General features: G+C 37.3%; 1 protein-coding gene across 2 annotated transcripts; it reads right to left on the bottom strand.

Annotated features, from left to right (window-relative positions):
- Window positions 1–2,772: 2,772 nt before the first annotated feature.
- Window positions 2,773–6,218, bottom strand: mych (myelocytomatosis oncogene homolog). 2 transcript variants are annotated; one of them, XM_056460521.1, is made up of 3 exons: window positions 5,815–6,218; window positions 4,376–4,921; window positions 2,773–4,110 (listed from the first exon to the last, which is right to left on the bottom strand). In XM_056460521.1, exons 2-3 carry the CDS (start codon window positions 4,908–4,910, stop codon window positions 3,563–3,565), a joined length of 1,083 nt encoding a protein of 360 aa, XP_056316496.1. In that variant the 5' UTR covers window positions 4,911–4,921; window positions 5,815–6,218; the 3' UTR covers window positions 2,773–3,562. The 2 variants fall into 2 exon arrangements, with proteins under 2 accessions (XP_056316496.1, XP_056316495.1); XM_056460520.1 differs by lacking the exon at window positions 5,815–6,218 and having other exon boundaries at window positions 4,376–5,069.
- Between the last annotated feature and the right edge of the window lie 5,788 nt (window positions 6,219–12,006).

Raw genomic sequence — 12,006 nt, 5'->3', positions numbered from 1 at the left:
TGGTTATATACCAGTAAACATGAGACATTAATAACAACAAAAACAAGCCATGATGTCTTAATAAGATATTAACTAGAAAAAGTAATAAGCAAATTAAAAATGCACATATTACTGCAACTGCAATGCACCAACTCAGACAACTGGATGAATGATTCCTGCGCTTATTAAACATTATTAAGGTAGTAGTTAGGTTTAGCTATTAGAGAATATGTGGAATAGGATCATGCAGAGGTGGCACCGTGGCTCAGTGGTTATCACTGTCACTGGTTCGAGCTTTGGCTGGGTTAGTTGGCATTTCTGTGTGGAGTTTGCATGTTCTTCCCGTGTTGGCGTGGGTTTCCTCCAGGTGCTCTGGTTTCCTCCACAGTCCAAAGACATGTGCTATAGGTGAACTGGACTAAATAAATAAGGCATAGTGTATGAGTGTGAATGTGAGCGTGTATGGGTGTTTCCCATTATTGGGTTGCAGCTGGAAGGGTATCCGCTGTGTAAAACATATGCTGGATAAGTTGGCGGTTCATTCCACTGTGGCGACCTCTGATGAATAAAAGGACTAAGCTGAAGGAACATGTAAGAGATTATGCAGAATATGTACTTTAGTACTAATATACAGCCTTAGAAATATTAATGATTGGCAGGTAATAAACTAAAGTGTCATGGCATTTTCTGCTGTTAGATCTTGTCTTTTTGGTAACACTCTGGCTTTGACCCGCCTGGTCTCTTTAGCACCTTTCCGTCTACAACTTGAGCCCGTTTGAGGGGCCGGTTGTCTAGATGACAGCACATTTACATATTTAAAGGGTGAATGGAGACTTGACAATGCAGATTGTGAGGAGACAAGCTTTGCTTTCATTCTCTCCAAAGCATCCATGACCCAACAGGTTTACTCACAAAAGATGAAAGAGGAGTAAGTGATGGAGGTCTAAAACCCGTTCTGACACTTGTTGCAAAACAGTCAGCTCTTTGGCCCGGTCTTGCTTGGTATTCGGAGAAAAGCAATAAAGGTCACTTTAACCCTGTGGTGCTCTTTGGTCATTTTTCAATGGAATTCTTTCTTTTTTTTTTACTTTATCTGAATGGCAAGGAACTTAAAAGGTTAAATGGACACGAAGACAATAGCAACACTTGTGTTCTTTGCAGTCATAAACTACCCAATTGGAAACAAATGGGAAAATAATTTAATCTGGCAGAAAAGATAAGAAATGTAGGTAATCACACACATATTTTGGGAATGCCTGAAGATACTTGCATTTTGGCAAGAGGTAAAGATTGAGATAATAAAAATGATGCAGTTAGATCTATCTTTTACTCCCTTGTTTTTCTTGCTTGAAGAGATACCCCAGGATGTATATACATGTAATAAAACCAGAGATACAGCTGAAGTCAGTATTATTAGCCCCCCTGAATTATTAGGCCCCCTGTTTATTTTTTCCCGCAATTTCTGTTTAGCGGAGAGAAGATTTGTTCAACACATTTCTAAACATAATAGTTTTAATAACTCATTTCTAATAACTGATTTATTTTATCTTTGTCATGATGACAGTAATTCACATTTGACTAGATATTTTTCAAGACACTTCTATACAGCTTAAAGTGACATTTAAAGGCTTAACTAGGTTAATTAGGTTAACTAGGCAGGTTAGGGTAATTAGGCAAGTTATTGTATAACGATGGTTTGTTTTGTAGACTATTGAAAAAAAAATACAGCTTAAAGGGGCTAATGATTTTGACCTTAAAATGATTTTAAAAAAAAAACAGCTTTTATTCTAGCCGAAATAAAACAAATAAGACTTTCTCCAGAAGAAAAAATATTATCAGACACACTGTGAAAATTTCCTTTCTCTGTTAAACATTATTTGGGAAATATTTAAAAAAGATTCGTATGTGAAGCTGCTTTGACACAATCTACATTGTAAAAGCGCTATAGAAATAAAGATGAATTGAATTCAATATAAAATAGAAACAAGATATTTTCTGTTTCTGATAAGTTCTAGTAAACTAAACCGGTGTCAGTCTAGTTTTTAAGAGTTGAAGTTCAGTGTGTAGAAAACATAAAATGTAATTAATTCCTTTAATGCAAAGCTGAATTATCAGCATCATTTCCCCAGGCTTCCGTTTCACATGACATATTGATTTACTGATGAAACATTTCTTCTTATTATAATGGATGAAAACAATGCTGCAATTTAGTAAGGTATTGTTGGTTAACAGTGTGAAATGAGGCAGCATTGTTTCTTTCATTAAATTATTCAGGCAGCTGTACTGCTCTTCAAGTGGCAACTAGGCCAGTGAGTCAAACATTTATCCAGCATTTTTGAATACTAGTTTAGGATTTGACTTTCAAATATTCATTCACTTAACTGCACACGCAAATAGTCTATTGGGAAAACACAGAATCTGAGTCAGAGAACTTTGAGGGTTGTCTTGGAAAATACATTATTTTAGCCATTACACTGAAATGTGTGCTTCCTAATTTGATTTACTATGAAGTAAGTTTAGTAGTTTACGTGGGGCGAGTCTCGTGAAGATTTAGGAGTTTATGACCCTCCTGCATTTTAGTGTTTTATTGACCCTCAGCAATTAGACACTTTTGACTTCCAGCAAATGTCAGTCAGCAGGCGCTCGCCTTCACCTGAATGCCATCAACATTCCTGCTGCACTTTTAAAGCTTTTGCATTGTGCAACTGTGTGTGAGAAATTCACCTGTAAAGAAACCACACCTTGACGAGTTTTAGCATGGTGCTCATGAAAAGATTCAAACACAACATGACATCTTGCTCATTTTTTATTACTTTTATAACAAAGTGAAGTTGAAAAATGAACAAACTTTTTTTTTTTTCAAAAAAACCTGAAAATTGAACCAAGAAAAAGACTAAATAATTTATTATACATAATTAACACGAGATATTTACAGAAAAAAAAAAAACTTAGGAAACTATATACACTTTGCCATTATGAAGGCAATAAAATAGCCAGACTATTTCCTGGCAGAGGTAGATAAACAAAGAAATGGGAGGGAACATACATTAACTGACAGATTGTAAAAGACACATGGAGTCCAAAACAGTGTATGAACTCTTCAACTCCAAACCTGAAATTCTTACATTTATAGTTCCAGTTTGAACATCAACATTAAATGCAAACCTTCTCTATGAAAAACAAACATCATCATATGCTAATGATACATTCAACCCCTTATTTCTAACATCCTTTGGATCCAGCCCAAAACATTACAAGAAATAACATGAATGCCAAGAACGTCAAGGTAGAACATGTGTGTGGACTTTAAGGCTAACTATGCATTAAACTGATTATTCGTCCACCATACACTATATGAAACGCTTTCATAATAGTAAGACTCATGAACTAAATGACTTTACGCAAGCCAAAACACTGAAAACGTTTCTTGCATTGACCATGCACGTTTGCTAAACGAGAAAAACCTCCACTATCTCTTCAAGAGATGCTGCTGCGCTCTTTACAATCAGTCACATGTGTTTCAGTCCTCAAACCAGCAGAGCACTCGACTACTATCAAGTGGCTACAGTTTAGTCCCGGGTGCTCAATGTCTCTTCAGCTGTTGCAGTCTGGCTTCCAGCTGTTCCTGTCGCTCTCTGAGTTTGTCTTTTTTGCTGGTCAGTCTCTGGTTTTCTGTTTCCAGATTTCTGATGCTTTCTTTCGCACGCTTTAAAATCACCACTTTGGACGCCTTGTCGTTGTTGGACAGTTCGGGGACGTTGTCCCGCAGCCTGAGAAAGCAGTTCTTTAACTCGTTGCGCCTTTGCCTCTCCATCACATTGTGCGTCCTCCTCCTCTCCTCTTCATCCTCCGTGTCCACTGGCTGCCGGACGACCAGACCGCGAGAGCGCCCGGGGATCTGCATACCTCGCTGGGAGTCCCCAGAGCCCCGAGTGCGCTTGAGAGGCGGTGAGGGCGGGGGCGGAGGAGAGGCAGGCCGTGGGGCGGCGTAGTTGTGCTGCTGCTGGATTTCAAAGTGATATCGCTTGAGTGCACGCTGCTGCTCCCGTCGGCTGTCCTCCAGCTGCTGCTGGTGCTGAGAGCGGGTCAGGGTGCTGGAGCGCCGCACCGTCACCACATCAATCTCCTCCTCTGTGGAGCACAACAACCGTTACAACCTGAGCTTTACACTAATATCAGTGTTAAACACACACACCGTGTTGGGGCAAAAAAGTTATATTTCGATCTAAAAATCACTTAAATTAAATACATTTAGGTCAATTTGTTTTTTTAAATAAACTAAGTCGTGTTAAAGTGTGTTATGCTCTTTTTTTTTAAGCATGATAGGCTTAAAATTGCAATAGATTACTTTAACACCCAGCAATGATAAGCACTGTAAAGGTAACAATAGACTCACCAGAATCGCTAGTGGATGACTCTCCTCCCGTGGACAGTGAACCGTAGTCAGACGTGGACTCGATCTGCTCCTGGCTGTCCAGCGGGGAGTCTTCGCTCTCCAGTGCCTGGCAGGCGAGCGCCGCGGTGTGGCAGTCCAGCGTAGAGCCGGCGATCTCCGCGAAAATCTGCGTGTCTATGTCGGAGAGCAGGGGACTCGTGGAGAGCACCGCGGACAGTTTATCATCCGTCTGTTTGTCCCCGTCGGGGCGCCACAGGCAGTCCTCTGAAAGCGGGTCATCTGCTGAAGAAGCGGGTCCGGTAAAGTTCCAGTCCAGTTGGAGAAAGTCGCTGTCCTCCATTAAAAGTTCAGATACTAACTCCAGCTGGTCCACCGTGGACATGTTCTTTGCGAGGCCGGGTTTCATGGGAGGAGACTGTGGCGGTGTGGGGATGCACTGCAGGTCCTTCATGAGGCTCATGCAGAACTCATCGTCAAACAGCAACGGCTCGGAGTCGCAGAACCAGTCGTGCGATGGAGAACACGCCTGAAGCATCTTGACAGAACCTGTTAGAAAAACGCACGAGAAAAGAATCCTTTAAAATGAGAGAAAATGCGCATCCAAAAGTAAAAGTCCACCAATTTTCAGCGGGCGTGTTGTTTCTAAACGGCCTGCTGTGCGTTGTTGTCGAGCACTGCCGATTGTAAAGTTTACCGGCTCGCGCGTTGATTTTATTCTTGTTTACAATATTTGCACCGCCCCGTGGGTGGAGTCGGGCTCGTCAGAATAGTGATGTCATTAACAGCTGGAAAGGTCCCGCACGAGACTCTTCGTCCTTTCCAAATTCCTCACATTTGAAAAAGTGAAATCAGGTCTAAACTTTTAGAAAACGTATAAACAATTAGATTTAAGGAAATATTTTAACTATAAATGTATTTACAACATATAACAGGAATATAGAAAATGTCTTTGTAGGGTTCTTACTAGAAATATATACTTCTAGTCAGAACTCTACAAAGACACTTTCTATATTCTCGTTGCAGTGATCAAAGTATTTTATATTAATACTAATGTCCACGTTTTCTGCAAAAATAGCTTAAAATGCATTAAAACAAAAGTTCAAATATGCATGAACTACCAAAAACTCAACTGCTTAACGCAAACGCATTCTTGTATGAATAATGTATAAAAGCTAACCAATGCGCGTGAGTGATTAAATAGATGACCAGTCACAATGTGCATTAAAACTCATCATTAATTGTTAAAAACACCGATGAAAAGTCGCACAACTCCCTTAAAAAGCGGCATAAACGCAAGTTTGAAGTGCATTTCTCTAATTCCTTCACAAGTAAAGCACTTCATGCACAGATATGCGAGAGATTAACGTTGCACGATCATGGGGAGGAAGCCGGTAGACAGACAGAACACATGTAGGAAAGCCCAAAAGTCGCGCCCTTACCTTTTTTTCAACACTGTGATGATAAAAGTAGACGGAAAACGTCGGCGAATCTAAAACAACCGTTCGTAAAATTATCTGTAAAATCGCTGAAAGTCCACAGATCCTCCTTGCGGCATGTCAGAGCCCACGCGGACAGAGGGTGGCAGTGGGTGTGGCGACGGATGGAGACCATTTAATCTTAAAGGGCGACGCACAGCCTTGACTCTTCCGCTCAGAAAACTCGCGCCAAAACTCATTCGACAAATCTTGAATGAAAACCGTTGGTGTTATTATGCCTAATTATAGTCCGTAGTTCGATGTGCAATAAAATCCCTCACGGAAAAGCGGTGCAACAGCCGACGCGGAATGAGACGAGTATAGGTCCGCTCTAGAAATCGGCGGAGCGCTCGTGCACTCAATGAACCGTACAATTCCAAGAAAAAGAAGGAGGGTAGTAGCTCACACACGTGCGCCACTTCACAAATGCCGGCTTCGCTATGCGATTACCATAGTAGTGTCTATAAAAAATAGAGCGAAAGCACGTGACATTGCACTGTGGTCTGTTTTGGCGGGTAATGTATGTACAGGAGCTGAAGGACATACTGTTCTCAAACAGGCACTCCTTATATACACACTGATATTGCGCGACGCTAGGGGATATTAATGTGAATTTAAGAAGCATATGAGAGCGATATAGGCGTGGGTTACGTAACAAAAGAATAGCATCCGGCTGAACACGTGCAGGGTAAACCCCTTTCTCTCAGGTGGCGGGAATGATTTATGAGTCTCCCGCAAACTCGACATATGGGAGGAATCCTGCATTCTTGACGACCGCTGCGCTCAGACTGCCTGCAACAAAGAGGCAAATAGTTCCCATACACGTTCTTTATAATGCAACTTCAATATGTGTCGTGGCGTTTTCATGCTCTCATATTACATTTGATGATATTTAGAGTGAGATACTGTAGATGAATAGGGTAACATGTTAAATAATAGTTTTTACTTTACCTCCTTAGTTGATTAATTGTATTTATAAATGCAAACACGTTTTTTACAAGTTCTCAAATGTAGTTTACGTATGCAAATATGCTGAAATATAGATTTATGACAATAAATATTTTTGAGAAAATGTGTGTCTGTAGATTACAATCAATATAATTAAATTATAATAAAAAAGCATTAAAATGCATCTTGAATGTTTCTACTAGATATTTAGATTATTTTTTTCATTAGACTGGGGTGAAAAAAGTAGAAAAGCCCAAAATCTAAAATCTGACTATGGGCTATCGCAGCTAGTGTTTTTTAGCCAATGATGAACTTCTGGTAGGAGCTTTATTTGACTATTTTCAATTTCATAAGGTTCTTTTTACAGCATCGATGCTGTAATGTCATTCAAATATAACCAGTTAAACAGACTCAAGCATCCATTTGGTTGTTAAAGCGTAAAAAGAGACAAAAGACTGTTTTAAAAAATGCAGGCGCTGTCATTAGTCGCAGGTCAGTGCAGAAATTCCATTGAAAATACTGGGGTGAAATTAATTTCCATATTTTAAAGACATGGTGCGGAAAAATATAATTTATTGCAGTACTTCTTGTTTGGTCTGATACCCACTTTATATCATATCTCAAACAGATTGCTGTTTTTTAAATGTGCCGATTTGGTATGGGATGACCATTTACCGGAAGCCCTGGGGCTGGCTGACTGAAATTAAAAGTCTGTGTGGATATACCCCATTGCATGAACATAAGGTATTTTTGCCTGCTGTGTTTCACATTCACATTCCAGAACGTAATATTTTATACATAATTTAATGAAAATGATCATATAATTTATTAATCTATGGTAACATTTATATGTTCATATGTTGTTAAACAGAAATACTCTATTTCTTATTTCTTATTGTAAATGCACAAAGAATTTGGGAAATGGCCATTGTGCTGGAATAAACTGAACTGCATGTAATTGGAATGTCCTGTAGATGTTGCCCTCTAGAGGCCTCTGAATGAGGTTTAGTGTATCAAAGACCCAGTGAACTCCAGACAGAAGCACAGCATTACGACACTGCTCCGTTTGCTTCCTTTCTCAGCAGCTGCTCCTCTATAACTCTGTCCAGTGCACAGCCATGCTGATACTGGAGCCTGCCTTTCACACATTTTATGGCACAAGTTTATGGCAAATGTTTTTTTAACTGATCTTACTTTTTTAATAAAAAATTATAATAATTTGACTAGCAGGGTCGCCACAGTAGAGTTCAATTAAAAATTCATTCACGCATTCATTTTCTTTTCGGCTTAGTCCCTTTATTCATCAGGGGTCGCCACAGCGGAATGAACCGCCAACTTATCCAGCATATGTTTTACCCAGATGATGCCCTTGCAGCTGCAACTCACCACTGGGAAACATCCATACACACCTATTCACACACATACACTGTGGACAAAATAGCCTACCCAATTCACCTATAGCGCATGTCTTTGGACTTGTGGGGGAAACCGGAGCACCCGAGGAAACCCACGCAAACATGGGGAGAACATGCAAACTACACAGAAATGCCAACTGACCCAACCGGGGCTCGAACCAGCGAACTTCTTGCTGTGAGGCGATTGTGCTACCCACTTTTCATTTAATTTATTCATTAATAAGTGCATTCAACATAAAATAATTAAGTTGCCCCGCAAAGATTTCAATAATTGTGTTGTTTCAGCTCATTTTGAATTAGTACTTTAAACACACAGCAAAAAAATTTGAGTGTATTGTAATTACAATTAATTAAACAATCCCATGAAACCATCCCTCACCCTGACCCTAACCATATTAAGTACATGTAATTAGTTAATATAGTGGTTAAATGAGTAGTTACACTGTAACAAGAGCACCTTAAAATAAAGTGTAACCCATATTTTGTTTTTCCTATCGACTTTATTTTTCATGTACGTGTGGACGCAGCCATTGGAATATTTTTGGCTCTAGACCTTTGGGTTCATTCACTTCCATTGATTTTTAAATGTTAAAAACAGCTTGTTGTGCTGCTTGATGTTAAAAACACATATTTCCTTGTTATATTACTGTACTTTTTATGCATTGTCATGAACACACTTGTTTGTAGAGCAAGTATTTTGACCGTTTTCTGCCGTTAATGATTCCTATAGTCATTACTCCCATAGGCAACTGAATCAGAAGTTCTAAAACAATCACAAATACAAGCAGAATAAGGTCAATATAAACTAATTCTACACTGAATGACATTGTTATGAGTGTCTTTTCTAAATAATGTTATATAAGATTAATGATGTAATAGTCATTACATTTCGCACAAAAAAAAAAGGTTTATCCGGACACAGTCCAATATAAAAATGAGAATAGACCTCAGAGAAAGTTTTTTTCTGTGCTTTTGTGCAATTAGTGTTGGTTAAACTCAACAGGAGGCTTCTTGATGTCTAGGAGTGTGTTTAAATGTCTTGCATCACTCATTTGCGTTGCTTCAAGCGATCTCTAAAATCGCTGCCATATGCCGTCCAGCTTCGTGCAACTGAAATGACTTGAGCTTACTTGACAAAGCATGCTATTGTGTGAAAGACTGCATCATCAGCACCGCTTACAGAAATCGTTAACTTTTACTCTCTTCTAATGAGTTTTTTGCGCTTATCAGGACTGAAGAACACACTGAAACAGACTTATAAAGATAATCATAAAGTGAGCAAAGAGCATTTCCACTTGAAACTTTTAATAAGCAAAGTTAATGGTCTTTTAAAAGCAGGACACCACTTATTATGTTCGAAACTTGTTGTAATCGCTATATTAGAAGTGCTTAAAGCAAAAACTAGTGCACTTAACAGTACTTTTAGAAAAATAAGCTACACTTATATACTTATTAAGCGTGAGGTATGGGCTACAAATAATGAACCATCATGGATCATGGAGGACAAATATACATGTGGAAAATATATATATATATAGTATGCTGTAATTGATAATAACGCACACATGTTTTTGTATGACTCTACTTCCACAAAGACAAAAACTGCAAGTCTGCTGTAGAAGACGAAGTATAGGTACCTATATAGTAATTCCTTCAGATTCCTTGAATTTTTCCATGATGTTATGCACTGTAGAAGGTGAAATATCCATTTGTCTTTCTATCTTTCTTTGAGGCACATTATTTTTAAACATTTCTATAATTTTCTCATGTATTTGTTGGCAAACTGTCAATCCTCGACCCATCTTTGCTCTTAAAAGCAAGGCAAAGTTATTTATATAGCACATTTCATAGTGGCAATTCAAAGTGCTTTACATAAGCAGGAATAAAAGAGACACATATAATATGGATGTGTCTAAATATAATAAGGACTAAATCTAAATAATAAGTGGCAAATATATTATACAATAAATAACAAATCTATAGTTATAATTAATAGATATGTAAGATGTTACATACATAATAAGATGTTTATTTTAATGTATAAATAAATAAAGTGTAATTTTGTTCCACATCCCCAAATTTACCCATGACCTAAACCCAAATACCACCTTAACAACTATTAAAAAGTAGTTTATTGAGCTAAAATCTTAGTTAATAATCTATTAATAGCAAAAATTGTACTTTAACATATTATATTATATTATATTATATTATATTATATTATATTATATTATATTATATTATATTATATTATATTATATTATATTATGTAACTCTAAGTAAGTTTAAGTACCATTTACCACTATTAACTACTGCCTTTTTACCTGCCTATTAATAAGATATTTATTGGCATGAGATGTTACATAGATAGTAAGATGTTTATTATAACCCATAAATAAATGAAGTATAATTTAATTTCACATCCCTAAATTTATCCAACACCCAAACCCAAATACCACCTTACTAACTATTAATAAGTAGTTTATTGTGCTAAAATCTTAGTTAATAGTCTATTAATACCAATAATTGTATCTTAAAATATTATATTATATTATATTATATTATATTATATTATATTATATTATATTATATTATATTATATTATATTATATTATATGTAAGAGGCTTATTATCTGCCTATTGATTAATTATTGGCTGTTTATTAGCACTTAATAAACATGAGTATGATCTTATACATCCTTAATTTTGCCCAATATCTAAACCCAAATACTATTAATTAACAGCTAATAAGTAGGTTATTGCGCTAAAATCTTAGTTAATAGTCTATTAAAAGTTATTATTGTAATATAAAATAAAATGTGACGATTATATCAACATTTTCTGCAACTTTTTGCTACACACAAATGCAGCTCGTTTTAAAATAGCCCTCTGTTCTCACTGTTTTGGCCTTATACAGATACGTCAGGAATAGTAAGACTCTTGTCTTTGGTGACTTTTGACCTCGCTGATTCAGCTGATGATGGACAGCAGTTTTTCTCACACTGAGCTCCAGTGTAAGGTGTTGAAAGTGGGCTTTATGGTGGCATGTTGTGGTCTGGCTGTTGCTTCTGATAATACAGTGACGCTGCAGGACAGGAAGAGCAGCAGATAAATGGAGATTAACTGAGAGTCATTGAGCGCTCAGCTATTGCCACACCAGCGGCCACAGCTTTTTCCTCAGAAACCTGTAAATCCCTGATAGTAACAGTAATGGTGAAGTGAGAAAACACTGCTGTGCATCAGCCTGAGATGCTGGCGTATATCAGGAGTCGCAGACTGTAACTGATAGACCAGCTTCCTGTCACGCTGTTGTTTACCTTCAACAAATTCAGCTCTCAATCCCTGGAATAAAACATTTTTTTAATAGATTTACATGCATGACAGTTGTATATATTTTAGGGCTGTCGATCAATTCAGTTTTAAACCTATTTAACAAATTAATGTTATAAATTATTCAGAAATAAATCGCATATCATCTTTAAAGTCATCAATCATTATTGTATTAATTATTCATTAATTCATTTTTTCTGGCTTAATCCTTGATTTATCAGGGGCACCACAGCGGAATGAACCACCCATTATTGTATTAAATATGTTTAATTTATTAGAATTATGAATACATTACATTAAAACTGTAAAAATGCTATGGTAAAAATCCGTAACCTGTTTATCAGTAAGTTTTCTTAATATGTACGGTAAAAATATACGCAAAATTCACTTTCCCAGAATTCCCTGTGTAACAATGGTCAGGATAACAACAGATTTGAGGGTCAAAATGCAGTTTATTTCAATA

Source organism: Danio aesculapii, chromosome 6 (genome assembly GCF_903798145.1).
Source record: "Danio aesculapii chromosome 6, fDanAes4.1, whole genome shotgun sequence".
Lineage (NCBI taxonomy): Eukaryota > Metazoa > Chordata > Actinopteri > Cypriniformes > Danionidae > Danio > Danio aesculapii.
Note: the sequence above shows the minus strand (reverse complement) of the source record. Positions and strands in the feature narration are given on the sequence as shown.